The sequence below is a fragment of the Apium graveolens genome, chromosome 6 (assembly GCF_009905375.1).
Source record: "Apium graveolens cultivar Ventura chromosome 6, ASM990537v1, whole genome shotgun sequence".
Classification (NCBI taxonomy): Eukaryota; Viridiplantae; Streptophyta; class Magnoliopsida; order Apiales; family Apiaceae; genus Apium; species Apium graveolens.
Window position 1 is genome coordinate 83636159 of NC_133652.1, and position 20683 is coordinate 83656841.

General features: G+C 34.9%; 3 protein-coding genes across 4 annotated transcripts; 2 read left to right on the plus strand and 1 right to left on the minus strand.

Moving 5' to 3' along the window:
• Positions 1–1041: 1041 nt before the first annotated feature.
• On the minus strand, positions 1042–2115 carry LOC141665275 (uncharacterized). The gene is made up of 2 exons (XM_074471257.1): positions 1689–2115; positions 1042–1565 (listed from the first exon to the last, which is right to left on the minus strand). The coding sequence occupies exons 1-2, from the start codon at positions 2113–2115 to the stop codon at positions 1042–1044; spliced, it is 951 nt and encodes a 316-aa protein (XP_074327358.1).
• Positions 2116–3524: 1409 nt separating this feature from the next.
• LOC141665657 (uncharacterized) lies at positions 3525–9134 on the plus strand. Of its 2 annotated transcripts, XM_074471644.1 has the most exons (5): positions 3531–4064; positions 4664–6968; positions 7828–7888; positions 7989–8212; positions 8749–9134. In XM_074471644.1, the coding sequence occupies exons 1-5, from the start codon at positions 3950–3952 to the stop codon at positions 8801–8803; spliced, it is 2760 nt and encodes a 919-aa protein (XP_074327745.1). In that variant the 5' UTR covers positions 3531–3949; the 3' UTR covers positions 8804–9134. The 2 variants fall into 2 exon arrangements, with proteins under 2 accessions (XP_074327746.1, XP_074327745.1); XM_074471645.1 differs by lacking the exons at positions 7828–7888; positions 7989–8212; positions 8749–9134 and adding an exon at positions 7336–7821 and having other exon boundaries at positions 3525–4064.
• Positions 9135–9368: 234 nt separating this feature from the next.
• On the plus strand, positions 9369–12783 carry LOC141663687 (protein trichome birefringence-like 25). The gene is made up of 3 exons (XM_074469478.1): positions 9369–10052; positions 10303–10580; positions 11861–12783. Exons 1-3 carry the CDS (start codon positions 9725–9727, stop codon positions 12617–12619), a joined length of 1365 nt encoding a protein of 454 aa, XP_074325579.1. The 5' UTR covers positions 9369–9724; the 3' UTR covers positions 12620–12783.
• The last annotated feature ends 7900 nt before the right edge of the window (positions 12784–20683 follow it).

Consider the following 20683-nt stretch of genomic DNA (forward strand, 5'->3'; position numbering starts at 1 on the left):
TCCATTGATAGTAAAATTTACCTCTGGAGCACGACCTTATAGCACATCATCAAATACTGGTGATCGATCTAAAACATTTAAGTCATTATTTGATCCAGCAACTCCAACAAATGCATGCCATATCCATAGATCAGATGAAGCAACCGCTTCCAATATAATTATTGCAACTCCTTTGTGACCACTCATGAACATTCCCTTCCATGCTTTTGGACAATTTTTCCATTGCCAGTGCATACAATCAATACTTCCCATCATACCAGGAAATCCACGAGCCTCACCCATCTGCAACAGACGCTGCACGTCATTCGAGTTAGGCTTTCGTAAGTATTCAGCCTCAAATATCGTAATTATATTGGAGACGAATTTTTTCAAGCATTCAACCACAGTAGTCTCTCCAGTACGAACGTAATCATCAACCGCGTCAGCAGATACACCGTATGACAACATACGCATAGCCGCAGTGCATTTCTGTAAAGGTGATAAACCTTTTCTTCCAACTGCATCAATTCTTTGTTGAAAGTATGGATCCAAATTTGAAACAGCATCCACAACACGAAGAAAGACATGTCTTCCCATACGGAATCTTCGTCGAAATATATTTTCTGGGTAAACTGAATTCGGTGCAAAATAATCATTCACTAGACGATGATGGCCTGCTTCACGATCTCTGTAAATACTTTTTCGAGGCGTGGATGTTGAACTCTGACCATATATTTTATGAAAGAGCTCGACTCGACGATTGTCTTCGGTGTCATCGCTAAACTCTTCTATAAATTCTTCAATGAATTCTTTAGTGTAGTTTTCTGGTGTAGGTGTTTGATTCATGTTGGTGTGAATTGAAAGAACTTCTACATCTAGTTTATATAGAAGATAAAACGAATATATTCTAACGGTTAACTTACAAACAAATAAAAACAACTACTAGCTTCCAACGGCTAGTTTACAAACAAATTAAAACAACTACTAGCTTCCAACTGCTAGTTTACAAACAAATAAAAACAAATAAGAAAAGATAAACTCTAATTTCTTGCCATAATTTTCTCAAGCAATTTTTGCATGAGCCTTTCGCTGAGCGTCATTCATTTTACTAGTATCTGCCATAATCACTTGTAAATCCATCTCAGATTGCTTCGCCTCAAGCTCCCTTAGCCGAATTTCATTTAAATTTTCCATTATGTCCATTTTTCTTTCGTGATTAACTTGTAACGATTCCCATTTATCAACTTCTGCAGCTGTGGCCTTCCCCTTTCCCCTCCTTTTAATTGCAGCTTTTGTACCTTTAGGACGAACCGGTTCAAATTTTTCAGATGTTGGTGTATTATTATTTCCTTCTGAAGAGTAAGCTCCAGAACTACTTAATTTAGTTCTTTTAGAACTTGCACTAGTTGGAGGAGTTCTCCACTTGGGATGCCTACGAAACTCACGCCAATGAAGCTCAAAGTTAGACTTCTTCTTATAATTAGTTAAATGGTCTTCTTGAGCTTTCTCAATTATGTTGTCCAAGTTTGAACCGCTCCCAATTTTTCGCCGAGCCTCATCATAACACGCACCAAATTTTTGAGCACCTTCATTTATTCTTTGTCACCTTTTTTTCATTGCCAGAACTCCTCTTTTAATGACACCGGGATTATCTTCTTCACAATATTGATGAATTCGGTTCCAAAATGCATCTGCTTTTTGATCAGTACCGATTAGTGGATCGATTGACACATTCAACCATGCACTTATTAAGAGTTTATCTTCGACCCACCTCCACTGACCGGTAATTTCTCGTAAATCGTCGGTTTCTTCGCAATCTTCATTTAGGTCAATAATATTTTCGTGACCAAAAGCTGGCACTTGCGATTCCGGAGAATTTTGGATATTGACCGGTGTTTGTTGGGTTCCAAATTGTGAATTTGAAAATGGAGGAAATGGAAATTGATATGAAGAATTTGGAGGATACGAAAATGGAAATTGAGAATTTTGAGATTGTGGAAATTGATATTGAGAATTCGGAATTTGAGAAGCAAAATTAAAATTTGGCGAATTTGGAAAATAAGGATTTGGATATGGATATGAAAATTGAGGGTTTGAATTTTGAGAATTTGAAGATGGGGGATTATTTGGATTCATTTTTTTGGTAGAGAAAAAATTGAGAAATATTTTTAGGAAGTGAAGATATGAAAAATGGGGTGTGAAATCTTTATTTATAAGAGTAAAATGTTACCGTTTTAAATATATACGTTATATATCCGTTGTGATTGTAACGTTAGTATTATTAATTTTAATAGGTAACAACAGTATGTATGCCTCACCTTTTCACCCGCCATTTCTCTGTAAAACAAATATAAAAAAATAAAAAGCCGCGGAAGTGGGAAGGACCACCAAAGTGGGACTGACCACCAAGAAGTGGTTTCATACAACGCTGTGATTTGTAAACTCAGCAGGCCAGGGACATTTCACGCGGCCCAATGCATGAATTGGGTCTACGTTGTAGTTGCTCTTATTTCCCTTCTTTATAGACACATCTGACATGCTTAGAAGTACAAATGTCGTAAGAAATTAAGAAAAATGTTAGTTTGAGAGTCTTTTTTTTAATTTGTAGAACAAAAAGGTATAAAAGAATCAAATATTCTTACATTCATTTTTTTCCATGTTTTAATTGTAAATGTCGGGATAATTTTATATTTTTATTTTTATTTTACTCTGAGATAAAAATATAATTCTGAAAATAACATTTTCTGGATCTTTATGCTTCTAGAATTGGACTTGTCCTAAATTAACTAGTTTACAACAAAATCTCATTTCTGAAACAACCCATTAAACATTGGCGAAATAATCTATAATTAAACAAACATATATGTAAGAGAGTTGTATTTTACACAAAATACTTAAATCTTATGCATTATATAGACTATTTGCACTTTCCTGTATTATATATTGCTATATTATATCTTAAACTATAATATCATATTTTATACTATATAAAAAAAAATATGCGTTATTATAAGATATAAGTACATGCACATTATATTATTTACCGTAACCATCTAAAAGATTTAAATACTGCAAACGGTTTAAAAAGTCTAAGATTTAGGTAATGTACAGTACACGTAATTTCTATGTATGCATATATAGAAACATATCCAATTTATAATGGTGTTTAAGAAATGAATTCTTTTAACTTCCACTAGGAAGTTTTAAAAAAAAAAAAAAACTTCCATTAGGAAAAAAAAGAGATTGGTTACTTAATCCTTATTCAACGTGTGTCTCCCCAGCTGTATTATTTTAATAATCACCATCATTACTAACACAACCATCCCTGTCTCATTATCTCAACACATTTATTATTAAAAGTAGGGGTAATACTAGTATCTTGTAGAATTAGATAAACACAACATTTGGAGTTTGGGTTACTCCAATTTATATTAATATAATAATTAGAATTTAAAGAACATAAAAAAAAAAAAACAGGAATAGGCACAAAATAAAGAAGAGAAAGAAAAAGTAAAAGTGGGAAACGAGAAACGCCCAATTTGATCTTTGTCGAAAGTGCTAAAATCTACAAAAGACACTCCCTAGTTTTTTCCTCTTTATTCCTTTTCCTCTTCTTCATCCCATTTGCATTTGCACCGCGTTTAAGCTTTTCTCATACAACAAATCCTACTGCTCTCTCTCTCTCTCTCTCTCTCTCTCTCATATTACTAGATTTTCTTTTCTCTTTAGTTTTCCCCTCCCTCCCTCCCTCTCTCTCTCTCTAAAAAAAAGCATTTTGTAAGCCCAAGTTTCGAAACATTTACAGCCTTTAATTCCAACTATTATGCCTCCAATCTTCTTTACTGGTGTGACCCTTTTGTATCTCTCCTTTATTACTACTTGAAAATACTTGTAGTATGTTTGTTGCCTTGATTATTTATTACCTGGTACAGTGTTTTGGTTGTTGAAAGCTAGTAGGTTGTTTTGTGCAATGTCTGAGGCTGGACAAGTGAGGTTGGTTCGTTGCCCAAAATGTGAAAACTTGCTCCCTGAGCTTCCTGATTACTCTGTTTATCAGTGTGGTGGCTGTGGTACTGTTCTTACAGGTACCTCCTTTTCTTTTCTTTTTCTTCTATTTCATATGTTTTTCAACCCCTTTTATGTTTTTCACATTTCATACATATAAAGAATTGCTAATGTTTAGGACAGCTCTCATTTTCTTGCTTTTTCATTTCAATAAATGTTGTTAATTTGTTTGGAGAAATATGGGATTGTGATTTTTGAACTAGTGATGAGTAATGTAGTATGTTTTAGGTTCAAAGTTAGCATTTTTATTTATGATTAATGAGGGTAAGTTGTTTAGAGAGAGAGAGAGAGAGAGAGATAGAGTACTCTCAACTCTGTGGTGGTTGGTATATTAGGATGGTAAATGACTAAATGTGGTTGGCATTTGGGTTTAAGTTAGTTAATTTATTTGTTTATGGCTAATGTGGTAATTAGTTAAGCTAAAATTATTGTTTTTGTTTATGATTGGTGTTGTAACTTATATGTTGCTGGGTTAAAGTTGAGTATATTCTTTAGCAAAAATGTGGAGTATATTTGTTTTATGAAAAGTTCTATGGAAAAATGAAGAGGCTATATTATCTGCTTCTTTGGCATTGGTGTGTTGTCTGATAATTGTAAGTTTCTGGTTTAAATTTTGCAGCAAAGGAGAAAGATGATGAGGTGGATACCTTATCAGAGAATCCAGATGAAGAAAGAGTAGGAGGTGCATTGGAAAGTTTTCCTGAGGCGCCAGAGAACTCTGAGCATGGAGAGGAACCAGTAATGAATTTGAGTGACGAGTCTTTAAACAGTCTTAGGCCAAATGGTGCTTCTACTAGCGGTGGAAAGAAAAATATTGCTGATAGAGCTGCGAAGAATAGGAATAGTTTAATGACCAAAGGGGATAAAAAGGTTGTTACGATTGATGGCGAGATGAATGAAAACACAGACGATATAGGTAAAGATTCTGCAGACTTGAATCCCCATATTGGAAATGCAGGCGGATCGAGAGGTTCCGGGCGTTTAACAGACTGGAGAGCAGGTGAGAGAAGTGAAACGGAGCGGTTCCTCAGCAACCAAAGGTCTGATGTTGCAAGTTTGAGGTATTCGACTTCAAAGTACTCGGAAGAGGTTCCTTCAAATTACCAGTTTGGATCTAATCATGACCAAACTGTAGCAGCTGAACGTGTAAAGAATCAGAATGACTTTGATAAGTTGAAGAAGGCTGAGTACCTTGAACAAGATCGCACTGAGCTTTTGCGAAAGCTGGATGAGCTGAAGGACCAACTTAGCAGAACAAAAATGGTGGATAGTCCCAAAGAAAAGGTTCCTATGAAAGATAGGAAGGTTTTTCATCAGGATCCATATGGCGGTGATAATTGGTTCCCTGATGGCTCTTTGGGGCAGAAAAGGGCATCAATGCAATATTCAGCTCCTGATAAGCATGTAGCGGGACCTTCTTATGTCAGTCATTATACTGAGCCACGTCCATTCATGAATAGCCGTGAAATGGCAATGCATAACTTTTATACTCCCATGCATACACCAAGTCAACTGCCAGGTTTTGAGGATCCTTTTAGGTCCCAAATGCTACGGACACATACGAGCCAGGCACCTTATCCTTTACAACATCCAGCTCATCAGTATTTCCCTGGACGGTATATGAACAATGATGTAGTGAATTTTGATGTGCTTGAACCATATTCTCATAACATAGAGCCTCATCCTTCATCTTGCTCTTGTTTGCATTGCTATAACAAGTATCCTCATGTCCTTCAACCAAATCAACCTTCTGTTTTCCATGATAAAAGGTATGCTGGTGCCCCGCACAACCCGATATTCTATCATCGCGAAAACTCTGGTGCTTTTGGTCCGCCTGATTATAATCCAAGATTTGCTTCCCGTGATTCTCATAATCCACTCTTGAATACAATGCTGGCCACTGATCTGAACTTGAAGGTGGGCGTTAACCGTCAGCGGCATCAAAGGGTAGTGTTAGAAACTGGTGGAAGTCGTTGCCGCCCTGTTGCTGGTGGTGCTCCATTCATTACATGCTACAATTGTCTTGAACTGCTCCAACTACCAAAGAAAATTTTACAGACAAAGAAAAGTCAAAAGAAATTGAGATGTGCAGCATGCTCTAAGGTCATCCTCTTAGTAATATCAGACAATAAACTTGTTTTCTCCCTAAGTGATGGTGTAAAGAGAATTCCTGCAAAGATTGATGATAACTCCAATATGGCGGCTAAAGAAGATAGTTCAAGTTATCAGGGAGCAAACTGGGGTAGCATGGATTTCTCCTCAGATGACTATGATAACACAGGCTATGATTTCCAGTCAATGGATCAAAAACCAGCTTCATCAACGATAGGTCAGAATTTGAGCTCGAATCAGTCTGCTGATATGAGGAGTTTTCATTCTACAATTTCTTGTCCTTCTGAGGATGAAGATAATCCGGACATTTTGATTAGTACAACAAGAGAAACCAAGTCTGATGAACTTGTAGCAGGAACTGACCCCTCTCGACCACCTTCAGGTTCTCCACTTCAAGATCCAGTTAATTATTCTGGTAAATATAATATGGTCAACCGAGTCGGAAAGGGAAACAGAAGTGGTCGGTCAGAGCCAGAGAGAGTCACTGTCAAGAAGGTTACCTCAAGGCAAAATTCCATAAAAGATGCACCAGTGGCAACTGAATTGGACATATCATCTAATGAGTACGGCAATACTGGAGTTTCAATGGATTCAGGGGATGCAAGTAGAGAAGAGGACCAACTGAGAGTGAAGAAAGGGGGTTTGTCTTTCTTGACAAGTATCAAAAAGAAAAGCTTTAAAGACAAATTTAAATCTAGTCAAATTGCCGAGCAGGAAAGATGCAGTGTTGCAGTTAATGGACATCCTATACCAAATCGGTTGATTAAGAAAGCTGAAAAGGTAGCTGGACCAATCCAACCTGGACAGTACTGGTAAGCACATACTTTTACAAAAAATTGCATTTTTCTCTGCAATTATGAACTATGCAGAATGTAAAGCATCTTGATATGCATAAAAGTCAAATAACTAGTAATCTTACTTAATTCTAAAGATGAATAACTGGATTTTTATTGCAATTAAATGCTACACTAATTTGGGAAAAGAACAAAAATTCAGTCTCTAATCTTTATCATACATGCCCAGTCTTGTATAATAACATTGAGTATAAGCAGGTCCCGTTGACGATTTTGTATAACACTGATTTTGTGCGGGCAAAATGAGTTACACTAAATTTGATTATAGATTGTGTGTTTGGCCCCTTTATGATAGTTACATCTCTATGCTTTTGTGTGTTTTCAGAATTACTTTTCTCAATCTAAGCCAGTAAGCCTGTTCGATACCTCCGCTGAATATTGGAATTGAATTGTATATACTTCACTCAATCATGTTTCATTCATGCTTTCAAGGCTAGATTCACATCCATTTTGTTTCCATGAATACTGAGCATATTTCATGGTTGCAAATATCTCTCGTAACCCCGCAATGGTTGACTCAGTTGGTTAAAGAGGGGATAACTATCCTCTTGGTCACGGGTTCGTATCCCACGAGAGGAGAATTTATGATTATGTCTCCTGAGTCAGAGCCTTTCGCTTAAATGCGGTTTACCTTGGTTCACGTGGTTTGCAGGCTATTGCGTACCCACCCAAACGGTAGCGGCTGCGGGTTACCTACGATAAAAAAAAAATTATATCTCTCATAATGTTTCTTGTGATAATTTCTATTAATATTCTACTCGGGACAATTCCTACTTTACCTTTAACAGTAACGCTCTCCTTCTACTCTTCCCATCAGGTATGATTCCCGAGCTGGATTTTGGGGTATCATGGGTGGACCTTGTCTAGGCATAATTCCTGTAAGTTCTACTTGCATGGACAAAGAATTATAGATCTACGTTTATGGTAGCTTATATTTTTCTCAATTTAAAACTGATATCTTGTTCAATTTTGTGGCAGCCATTTATTGAAGAGTTTAGCTATCCCATACCAGAGGATTGCGCTGGTGGAAATACTGGTGTATATGTAAATGGTAGAGAGCTTCACCAGAAAGACCTGATTTTGCTTGGAAACAGAGGACTTCCAACTGAAAGAGATAGATCATACATCATTGAGATGTCTGGTAGAGTCTTGGATGAAGACTCTGGTGAAGAGCTAGATAGCCTTGGCAAACTTGCCCCGACGTTAGTTTCAAATCCCTAATTAAATATATTATGTTAGTTTATTAAATTTCACAAAAGTTTTGCTGCTGGACATTTAAAACTTATATATCGTTAATAATTAGATATTAGTATAGGAGGGTAATGAAAATTTATTTAACAGGGTCAGTTTCATTGCAAGAATATTCTTACTTCCTTTTTGTCCGTCTCAGATTTCCTATATTTGAACCCAACAGTATCCATTATAAGCCCGAGAAAAAGATTTTACACATTGATTTTTTTTTTTTTTTGGATTATTCTCCGGTGTCCATGTGCCTAAAGTTTTTAGATTTATTTAGACACATAGCTGTATCTCGAGCTTTCTGTTGTAGAAAGTCCGACTTCTGTGGAACATTTTTGTTTCCTAACGCCTATTTCTTTTCAGCTGATAATGTCTTGTCATTATTATTACGTAAATAATGAAAAATGAATATGAATATTTGATTGCATGTTGTCGTGATCTCTGTAATAAAGATATGGAATGAAGCATTACTGTATTAGTAACAGAAAGTTTTTTACAGTGTTGAGAAGGCGAAGCATGGATTTGGGATGAAACCACCAAGAACGACTGCATGAGTTCTCGGTTTTCCAAAACTAGACAGCTGATCAACATTGAAGCTTTGAAACCCTACCCTTTCATTCAATTCAATCTTTGCATGTCGGACTCCAGGTACAACAGTACAACACCGACCTTTAATCATCACGAGGAAGGTCTTGCATTATTCGTCCTCAAATCAACTGGAGCTGTTTTCTCATCATTGTAGCTTATTTATAAATGTGTTTGACAAATAGAAATGTGTATGATATATGGTTTAAGCTGTGATTGTAGATGCAAGGCATATACTGTTTATTTGATAGGACTAAAGTTTGTAGCTTTACTTTTGGAAAAAATGTGTAATTTCTCAAATTCCGAGTTTCGTCAATCAGATCAAGAATGTTTCAGTTTAAAAATCGCAATTTCACATTTCTTGCCGATCTGCTTTAGTTTCTAAATTTACCTAAAATTTCAGTTGTAATCAGGAACTTAAGTTGCTTTAAATTCCAGTAGGATCTTGTATGATTGATGTCTATACAATACAAGTATAGTCTATATATAAAGCTTAACATATCTGAAACTAAGTAAATGTCTCACCTACTTAATTTCACAAAACCAATAGTACTAGTATTTTGTACAGTGAAATGCTGAAATGTGTTGCTTACAAGTTAAGGCTGCATTTACTTGCAAATGGTGCACACAGCACGTCAACTTCGTGACACTAAATGCCAACCTCTTTAAACGTTTCATACTTCTATCATCTTTCTTGAAGCTCTTATCCTTTCTTTCAATATTTTCTTCATGTGTATATCTGTCCAAAAATACTTTACGTGGGTTTTTCTTCCTTGTTTTCCGGTAACAAACGACTTTAAGGAAGCAGCAGCTTGCAATTTTTTTTCTCTTTTTGTTTTTCTTTGTTCATGTGTTAGTCTGCATATTTTCGAGTTTTGTTGATCGTAAAAATGAAATCAATGGGATTTGACGATTATAAATTCAGGAATCATACCAATAATGCTGATTGCTGCTACCCATTTTCTTCATTTTATAGAAATAATCAAAGGATTGTTGCATTCTTAGCTTGTTTTGTTTTTTTTGGTATTGTGTACTGCTTTTATATCCCTGGTGTTACCCTGGTATCTCCTGTTTTGGACTCTGAAACTGAAACCGACTTTTTTGTAAACAAAACCCTGCCACCAGTGGCTCTATTGCCAGAATTGGGTGATTTTCCAGCCGTTAACGAGAGCCAAGCAAGCTCACCCGAAACGTATAACAGCCAAGGTTCTCAGGATGGTAAGTTTATATCATTTTTTTCCCATTCATCTTCATACTTGTTATAGGAACTTGTGGTGAGATTTTAACTTGAACCTTGCAAGTTTTGTTCCTTAGATATCAAATGGTAGTGTTTTTAATGTTTGTTAGGTAGTAGCTTTAATTAATTATTAGTCGATTTTTTGGTTCACTCAACTGTGTCCTTTTAATGATTCTGATGTTTCTTTTGATGATCAAATATTTACTCATAGTTGCATAATCTGTTATACAGAAAGATGTGATATTTTTACCGGAGAATGGGTACCTGATCAGAATGGTCCATTTTACACTAACCACAGCTGCCACTCCATTGAAGCACATCAAAATTGTATGAAAAATGGAAGGCCTGATTCCGGCTATATTTACTGGAGGTGGACTCCCAAGCACTGTGAATTACCCAAGTTTAATCCGGAAAGATTTCTCCAGTTGATGAGAAATAAAGTAATGGCCTTTATTGGTGATTCAATCTCGCGTAATCACGTCCAATCACTACTTTGCACTCTCTCACAGGTATATTTACGGTTTTTTTTTGTCGGAACTCTGTAGATACTTATGCGATATTCTTCTGAATATACGACAAAATATAATCTACGTTTTATTCTAGCTTGCCTACTACACTGATCCAATTGTAGCTGTCGTCTTCTGGCTTCTTTGCCAATTGTATCCACTTAATTTGAAATTATGTCACAATGGCATGTGGGGAACCAGTATCATTTGCATTTGGTGTGTCTTGATGATAAAAGCTACCACCCTACCAGCACCCTTTCAAAATTAGTTCAAAGGTCAATTTTCACTCAATTTTGTTCCAAATGTCCTTTCCAGAAGTCTCTAGATATTTGTTTCACTTCTAAGTTTCCATGGCGCCTATGAGGTTCATATTTGGTAATTAATAGCTTTGCTTTTTCCTTCGTTGATTCTTTCGATAGATCACGAGCACCAAACTTCAATTGTTCTGAGTGTACTATCAAGAGAGCCTGCCTTATAACTGGCTTTTAGTTATTATTATTATTATCATTAGCAAAATTGTACGCACCCTCCATTCTATCTATTTTTAAACTCTAGTACTCACTATCCAGTAGTTGATATGTTAATTCCCTTGCGTTGTTGGAATGCTTTGACTGAAGGTCTCATGATGAAAGAACCTGAATAGTTGAGTTCTTAGCGTTATTGTTATAGTTGTGACTTATCTCTCATATTCCAGACATTTGGTTTGGTTGAAGGGAATGAAATTAGAAAGGAATAGAATGTAATGAAATTAGTAATATTTTCAGATAAATGTATATAATTTTTATTCCTATCAATATACAGCAGAGCTCAGACTTACCAATTTAAAAATGAATCATCCTCATTCCTACTCGTTCTCTTAACGAGCCTCATCATACAAAATCTGCACTTCCATTTTATTTCAACTCTTCCCCTTTCCATTCTTCTCACCCTTCAATTTTGTTTGCTACATTAGTTCCAATCCTACCACCCTACGGAACATTTAGTGTGGAAATTTATATAAAGAAGTTGTGTTAAATGTGAGAGGCTAGAGAAGTTCATTAGTTTTAATTATCTATCATAAACTTGTACAATTAAATTTTTTTCATATTTCACAGTTCTGAATGTAAGTAATTTAATAAGTTATAACGCAACCTGACAACCTAAATGAGTAAAGGCTTCTTATAGTTGCACATCTGGTGTTTAGAAAAACAGGATCATGTTCTCTATCTTACTTCCGTAAGATGATTTGTTATACTTTCTGCATGACTACTTATCTAATAGTCTGTGGTTTAAGTGAGGTGCAGGTGCAAGAAGCTGTTGATGTGTATCACGATGAGAAATATGCATCCAGAAGATGGTACTTCCCCTCATACAACTTCACTCTTTCAGTAATCTGGTCTCCTTTTCTTATAAAAGCGGCTATCTTTGAAAACATCGATGGAGTTTCATCTGATATACCTAAGCTTAATCTTGACAAACTTGATCCTGAATGGATCAAAGATTACAAAAAATTTGATTACATAGAGCTTGGTGGTGGAAAATGGTATCTCAAAACGGCAATCTACTATGAAAACAACACAGTTGTAGGGTGTCATAATTGCCCTCAGGAGAACATCACAAAACTGGGATTTGAGTATGCATATCGGAAAGCAATAAACTTAGCCTTGGAGTTCATCACTAGTTCTGAGCACAAGGCTTACACAATCTTTAGAACCTCCACGCCTGATCACTTTGAGAATGGAGAGTGGAACACTGGTGGATATTGTAACAGGACTATGCCATTCAAAGAAGGCGATGTTGATTTAATCGATGTGGACAAAACAATGCATGACATTGAGTTGGAAGAGTTTCAAAAGGCAGACAAAGGGTTGAATCTGAGACTATTTGACACAACTCACCTTTCATTGTTAAGGCCAGATGGACATCCAGGACCATACAGGACATATCAACCATTTTCGAGAGATAAAAATGCAAAGGTTCAGTTAGATTGCTTGCATTGGTGCTTGCCAGGGCCAATAGACTCTTGGAATGATTTAATGATGGAAACACTGATGGATGATTGAAGTGTTCAGGTAGAGTTGTATTTTGTCGCCTTTTGTAATCGTACATGCTTAATTGCATGCTTAATTACAAGCTGGTTTATTTGTTGATAAATATAGAAGTACATCTTGTGTTTAAGATACTGGGTTATGTATATTGCATTATGGAGTTTGTTTGTTTAGCTAAATGGTGCATCTAAGATAAGCTCTTCTAATCTATATTACCTCCTCCACCTGTCAGTAGAAAGAACCATGCATGTAAACAACTAAACTCTGCATATATGTTGGATTAGAAAAGAGAGTTCATATAATTTTAAGTACCTAATTTTAAAAATAAACTGTGTAAAGAGATTAGTGACATGAAATTCTCATATGACAAAGGTGTTACAATTACAACTAAATATCTTTCAGATGACTAGCTAAATGCACAATGAGAGATTGATGTCAGTTTTCATTTGTCACATTTTGTATAGACATTCCTATCTCTTCCAACAGAAATGGTGGCTAGGATCAATAGGAAATTATGTACTAGTTGAAAATTTCAAGAATGTCGAGTGCGCAACTGGAATCAAAATCCAATGGATGAAGCGAGATATCAAAATCGCGAATAGGAAAATTGGTCACTGAGTTTGGAGCTGATAGTATTCCAGTAAGACCTGATTCTGAACTTTGCAAATTTTGGCTAATTTTAAAGTCCTTCATGCAGTGAAATGGACATTTATACGATATTGTCGGCTCTTATACAATATTGTCGGCGCTGTCCCGCACCAATTTAATTTTGACTAATATTTAATAAATATTATTAAATATTTAAATTACAACAAAAATATCATAAAAAGTTTATGAGATATAATATTAATTTTTTTTCAATTTATTAAAATATAAACAAATAATTTTTATTTCAGAGTTAAACTATAATAAATTTATTAATCGAAAATAAAAATGGGGCAGGGAGTAGTAATTTAATTGGCCCCATCGCTTTTATCGGACGTTTGACGAATGATTCATTTTTATGGCACGGTCATTCATTTTTGGACAAAAATGACACACACAGGTTCTGCCACTAAAATCCGTAAGAATTGGCGTTATGGGGCCAATTAAATTACTTTGATTACTTTATATTTTAAGAAACAAAAAAATTGAAAATCTTTGATTTTTGACTGTCCAAAAATGTTAGTATAAATTCATGATAAACTAAGTAAAAATTAATAAAAAACAGTAATTCGACTCATAGTTGAAAATAACACATAATTATTAATGATAATAACAATACAGTAAAGAAAGATACAACTAATATAGATATGGAATGCATAAATGAAAACAGAAAATATGAAATGGAAAAAATAATGCAAATACAAAATACGAAATGGAAAAATTCAGGCTGCAAAATCAAAATACAATGATTCCGAGCAACATGCTGTGATCCAGGTTCAACATCACCATGATCATTGGTCACCAATACTTTGTGTTCACATAATAGGTGTATTGTTAACCCTAAATCTACATTGTAAATCACCGTCTTCCGCACTCTGGCGATTAACGTAAAATCTGGTTAAAGGTGCATCTGTTAGCCATATCTTGCCAGTATCAGTATCAAGGTTCATTTTGCAGCCAGAAATGGCGATGGTATATGGGTGTAGACATTGCAGAGCAGCGAAGTTCAATGCCTTATTAGCTGGTACAACATTTTCTTCCAAAAAAATAACTTTGAATTTGTTACTGCAATACAGTAACAATTTTGAGGAAATATAATACAAATTTTGAAAATTCTTTGCATTGGGATGGATTTAACTTGTTTTTCTTACATTTCATCACCAATAACCATTTCCAAATACCTTTGTTGTACATTTCTTGCTATTGTAACTTGTTGTACATTTCCCCGGTCAACAATTAATCCAACCACATCTACAACCCAAAAAAATAAAAAATGTTAATATATAACAAAATGTAATACAAAAAAGTACAATGGAAATGGAGTATAACAATTACCAATGCAGTGATCATCTTGGAAGTGAACCTTATTAACTGTTGAAAGATCAACAAAGTCAAATACATCTTCATAAGTGTCGGGAACTTCAGTAATTTGAGTTAAATAACAAATAATAATGTGCATGTCCCATTCTACACATTTATAATTGTCCTCGTAGGGTGTCACATGAAAATTTGAAATATCATAAGTTCGACCTTCGACAATTCGACCATGAAAATGACCTACCTCCCCAAACGGTATCCATGCATGCATACAATTGCGATGTACGAACCCATGAATAGATTTATGAGAACCATATAAATAAATTTGGTGATTGACAAGATTAATTTTTTAGAGCATCTTACATATTCATCAACAAGTATCATCTGCAAACCTCGATATGCTACATTGTTATTATTATAGTCATCGCATTGTCCTGATACTTGAACTTTTATTCTCCACTGAATTTGACTTACAGGTTGAAGGTTTTGTAGTGATGTGTACTGTACTGAAGCCATTGACATGTGGTCTAAATGGTTTATAACTTATGTTAGGTCACACAACACTGTAGAAGGAGGTTGAATACAGTGTATAATACAATCAAATCGATTTCTAACACAGGTAACAGTAAACAGATATATTCGATATAATAAACTCTGTTACAATGGAACTGTTCTCTCTCAGTGATGAACAAATATCACGAGAGCTGCTAGGTTACAATGTATAATCTTCTCGATAATGATAACACATATAGTGTAAACCTAGGTCTGTGTTTATATAGTACATAGTTACAAGATAACTTCTAATTAATATGGAATATAATTCTGTCTCCTAAAATATATCAATCAGATATCTTATACAATTCTTTAAGTCCTCTAACTCTTTCCATGCATAACTTCTTTTTGTATTAGTCTCGATCTTCTTTCCTGTAAATTAGCTTCCTTCCTTAACTGTTAGTCCTCCAGTACTTAAGTTCTGATATCCATCTTCTGATATTATCTTCTGATAATCTAAGTCCTGATATCCTTAAATTCTGACTTCCAGTAAGTTGATTCCAGTAAGTACTGATATTTCCTGTTTGTTAAGATCTGAAAACTAAACATGAAATATATTAGACATGACATCTCAAATATATCTAACAATCTCCCCCAACTTGTAAATTGTACAAAAATATACAAGTTAATAGATTTGATGATGTCAAAAACATTTAAGTTCAAATGTAATAAGAGTTTAATAAGACTATTAACTACAACTTACAGTCCTTTTAGTTTTACCAACTTCACTGGATCAATCTGAATCCATAATAATTTTTAACAAAATCTCTTACCATCTTGTCTTCAGCTTTCCTCAGAATCCAATCTGATAAATAGCTATTCTGAGAGCTTGAATTGATGTTCTTTCAAGTCCATCACCAAGTCTGATAACTCTAGGATGTGAAGAGTTTTCATTATAACATAAGCATCTTCCTTTCAGAATAACTTCCACCTTAGCAGAATTCTTCAGCATAGAAATTTCTCTTCCATCATCTTCAGTAATCATTGGTATATACTGAGAAGTCTTTGTACCAGAGATTTTAAATAGATCTCTTATAGCCTTCAAAATGTATTCTGACCATCTTCTTGTAACATCAGATTTTACTTCCAGAAGATAGTGAATATGTTGAAGTTCTCTGACAGACTTCTTTAGCACATCAGTATCAGCTAGTCTGTAAGTTAATTCATCATAGAGAAATAAAATCAGTTTCTCCTTTAGATTTTCCTTATCATGAGCATCTATCACGATTTGAACAGACAATACCTTGTTAAGGTGCTTTTGTTTGATTTGTTCATATGGGCTGTCTGTCAACATGAAAGGATCTCTTAGAGTAACTTCTACTCCTGTTTGTATTTTTTCTTCATCAGAACCTAATCCAGCTTTATCTCTAGGTTGCTTGGATCTCAATCCAAATGTTGCAAGTTGATTCATCAAGAGATTGGATTTTGATTCAACTGGAGTAGCTTTCTTCCATAACAGCTTCTTCTTATCAGCAATTGTCATCTTTTCCAAATTAATTTGATCAGAATTTGTTGTTTCTTCTGTAGCTTGTTGTTCTCTATTCTGAACAACTTGAGCAGTGTCAGAGGTTGTTTTAGATTCTTCAATTATCTTTCTTTTCTTCAGAATTTGAACAGTTTCATCTTCTATCAAATCATCATCATGCACTGTAGTTTGATAGACTGAAATGGAAGAACTTATCTTTTTCTCAATCTTTAAAGGTTCACCAACCTTTTCTTTCCCTTTTGAATTAGGATCAATCTCAGTTTGTGATCTAGTCTTGAACTTTAAAGTCTCAGAATTTGACTTTTCCCTGATCACAATACCTTTTCCTTAGTCCTTGAAGGTTTCTTTGTATCAGAAGCTTTAGACTTAAGATTTGTCTTCTCAGCAACAAATCTAACTTCTTCCTCCTTAAGAGTTTCCAAATCCATTCCTGGATTTTGTTTCAGAAATAATATTCTAGCTATCTCCTCATCAAGTGTTTGGATTTTAGGATTTTTGTAATAAACAGTAGTCTGCTTTCCCTTTAGCTTCAGAGTTTGTAAAAACTTCTGAGAGTCTTTAGATCCTGACTGAATCAGAATATCAGAATTTGACATCAGACTTTATTTATCAGAACTTGACTTCAGACTTTTAGCATTCACAGCATCAGAACTTGACTTGTTCTGTGTAGAAGATTTTCCTTGAACTTTTCCTTGACCTCTACTCTTATTAGAGTTTCCCTGGTCATCACTTTTATCATTCTTTTTCTTCAGTATTTCAGTAGGTGAGCATTTGGACTTAACTACCTTCTCCCCCTTTTTGGCATCATCGGGAAGTAAAAGTGAAAGAAGAAGTTCAACTGAAGATTGGATTTCTTCCAATTGAGCTTTCTGAGAAACTTGGTTAGTCAGGACCTCATCAATTTGGGCTTGTTGCTTCTCTTGAATCTTCTCAATGGCTTCAATTTTTTCAAGAGTAGGTATGATATATCTATTCTTATCAAGCTCAAGCTGTAGATCTAGCTTATCAGCATGTTTCTTTAGTGTATCAACCTTCTCATGAGTAGAAGAATGTAGACCTTGAAGATGTTTGGTAGATAGAGCAGTGATCTTGAGTTGTGTCTTTAAATCAGTATTTGTGAGCAACTCATCAGCTTTCGCAATATGCTCTGTCAGAATATTAGAACTTGGAATGAAATCAGTGTCATTCCACTTCTTGGTCCACTCCACACCTCTGTGAGTATCCTCCCAAGGAATAGGTGCTTCTTTTTCAACAAATTTCTTCACCGATTCTTCCTTTCCTAGTATAGGAACTGGAGTCTCAGCAGAAACACTTTCTTCAGAACTTGAGGAAGACTCATTATGTTCTGACAACACAACAGTGTGTGAAGCAACTGGAGATTCAGGAACAGCTTCATTTAAATTCTGAACATCAGAATTTATCTCTAGAGCTGGTGTGATTGATATCAATGGTATCTCAACATTTAAAATTGGAAAATGAGTTGGAAATTGCTGAGCTGCTGTAGATGGTGCTTCCAGATAAAGAACATTTGGTATATTCAAATTGTGAATATCTGTTTCAGAATTTTCAGTTTGTTCTTTAGCATCATCTGTAGCTTTGATAGGTGAGACAGGAGGGATTACAACTGTGTCAGTAGCAGTTTCTTTGGCTTGAGCTGGAAGGGCTTCAATAACAATTGGTTCTTGTGAGATCAGAGATTCCTGATCCCCTTCCCCAGCTGCTTCAGTATCTTCTGATGGAGCATTAGCCAAATACCTCCTAGCCTTCATTTTCTTCAATCTCCTTGCCAATGAAGGAGTTGCTTTAGCAGCTTCAGAACTTACATATTTCTTCTTCAAAGTATCAGAACTTCGAGCTGCAGTTTCTTTCTAAGAAGTAACATTCTCAGCTCCAACTATCACAGGTTCTGATGCATGAACCCGTGCTTCAAATGTTTCCTCAAATCAACAAAAGTTATTATTGACCATAATTGTAATCAAAACATTCATCAAAGGATAAAGTTAAAAATAGATGAAGTAAAGATTAACAAATTACAATTAAAATATGCACAGACACATAATTTGAGAAACAGAGACTAAACTTTGCAATTAAAGGAAATTTCATTAATATATCAAACGAGTACATTTCATTAAATTTATCGATTACATGCAAAAATTATAATATAGTCCTATTCTAAGATACTTAACATCAACAGCCTTAGTCCTAGTCTAAGAAAACCTATCGACTAGTTCTTTCTGCTGCTGACAAAGAGCACTGCAAGACGGATGATCCGTTCTTGCTGACGGAGAGCCTCTCTCCTTTCTTCTTCCAATCGATCAAGATGGAGGTGGTAGTCCATAAAAAAGAACAAGAGGTATGTGTGAACCTCTTGTGGAACAGAGTTCCAGAGCTCTTCAGGAATGGCGGTGACATGCCACTCCTGTTGCATAGTTGAAACGAACCATTTTTGTTTATGAAGAAGAAAAATGATGAGAATTAAAAGAGAAAGTGAGTTTGTGTAAAAATGGAAGATGATTTCGCTGGGATGAATAATCGGTTTAAATAGCCAATGAAATACCAAGGGACGCGAGGACTGTTTAAGGATTGAAAATAAAATAAATGATGCCTCGTCTCCCTAGACCGATGTGTAATAATAACAGTCAGTAAAAAGTTAAAGCAAGAGTTAATGAGCACGTAAAATAAACAATAATTACTGTGCACATGCAGTTTTTCAAGACAAACACGTTTATCACTAACCCATAATGATTATGACTGTTTTTATCTTACCCAAATATATTTTAATTTGACATGATTGTTTCAGTTTTTATCATAAATAAGTCAAGTAAAGAATAATGACACGTAAGCATCAATGATTCCATCAGAATTTAATATCAGAACTTAACTTATATCATATTTTAACAGTCATCAGAATATGGCTTCTGAACTCAAAAAGTGAATATCTTTTTCTGTGATTCTTCATACAAATACTGTTAGTCCCTTAACAATATGACAAGAATTACAGAAGGGGGGTTGAATGGAATTCTTGAAAATTTTTCTTGAAATAAAATGTTCTAACTCAAATATAAATATTAGTGTATTGATTAGTACAATGCGGAATAAAAACTTAAATGAATCAAAACACAAGTAATTAAAAACAAGAGTTTTTAAAAACTTTCTAGTGGATTTGAATGATTCCACCAGAGATATATATTATATATCGAGAGAACCCTGTGTGCAGAAGTGCTCACAGCTGCTTACAACAATTGAACTTCTAAGACTACAGAGAAATGCTAAGAATCCTGCTTACAAATGTTTCTCTACTTTTTTGCTTAGATCGATAGTGTCTTAGTTGCTACTACTTGGTTTATATATCACCAAGATTACAAAGTAATAAGACAAGATAATAAAACAAAAACTATCTAGTCTATTACAATGCTACTTCATTACTCTATTCCAGCATCTTTGAATATCTTCATAATAGCATGGAAATGGCAATGCTTCTTTGTTCTCGAAAACCCTGTTGAATAGGCTACCACATTCCATTTGCATCCACTTGACGCATGTGACTGTGTTGTCACTGTCAACAGATATTTGAATTTTTTATCCGTCGGGTTCATGATCATCCGTCGAGTTATTGATCATCCGTCAGGTTGTCTATTTGATCATCCGTCGATTTCATTGTAGGTTATCCGCCGGGTAGCAAACTGGCACTTGACTTCATTTCATTTATGCAGAATTACAAGACATCATCTATGTACAATTAATCAACCTATTCTGCATATCTAGTTAAAGTCAACATGAATTGAATACTACTTACAAAATCTATACAATGGTGAATGCAGAAATGTGTTACAGACTTATTGTTACATAAGCTACTCACTCGATGGATAATAAGTCATCATCCGTCGGGACTATAATGAGTCATCCGTCGGGACTATAAATCTTATCCGTTGAGTGCTACATTATTTCACTAAGTAAAATCTACTAAGGTGTTTTGTTCATGAAATCATCAAGTACACAACATATACACAACAATTTCCCCCAATTTATGTCTACTGGAATTGTAGCCATAAATTAAGAGATACTTGATGATAACAAAA

Bases quoted from the DNA above. Each gene is read 5' to 3' on its own strand.
- LOC141665275 (XM_074471257.1), bottom strand. From the start codon at position 2,115: ATGAATCCAAATAATCCCCCATCTTCAAATTCTCAAAATTCAAACCCT. The intron at 1,566-1,688 runs GTACTGATCAAA...GAATAAATGAAG, and splicing joins GTCAATCGATCCACTAATCG to GTGCTCAAAAATTTGGTGCG.
- LOC141665657 (XM_074471644.1), top strand. From the start codon at position 3,950: ATGTCTGAGGCTGGACAAGTGAGGTTGGTTCGTTGCCCAAAATGTGAA. The intron at 4,065-4,663 runs GTACCTCCTTTT...TAAATTTTGCAG, and splicing joins CTGTGGTACTGTTCTTACAG to CAAAGGAGAAAGATGATGAG. The intron at 8,213-8,748 runs GTTAGTTTCAAA...AGTTTTTTACAG, and splicing joins CTTGGCAAACTTGCCCCGAC to TGTTGAGAAGGCGAAGCATG.
- LOC141663687 (XM_074469478.1), top strand. From the start codon at position 9,725: ATGAAATCAATGGGATTTGACGATTATAAATTCAGGAATCATACCAAT. The intron at 10,053-10,302 runs GTAAGTTTATAT...TCTGTTATACAG, and splicing joins CAGCCAAGGTTCTCAGGATG to AAAGATGTGATATTTTTACC. The intron at 10,581-11,860 runs GTATATTTACGG...AGTGAGGTGCAG, and splicing joins TACTTTGCACTCTCTCACAG to GTGCAAGAAGCTGTTGATGT.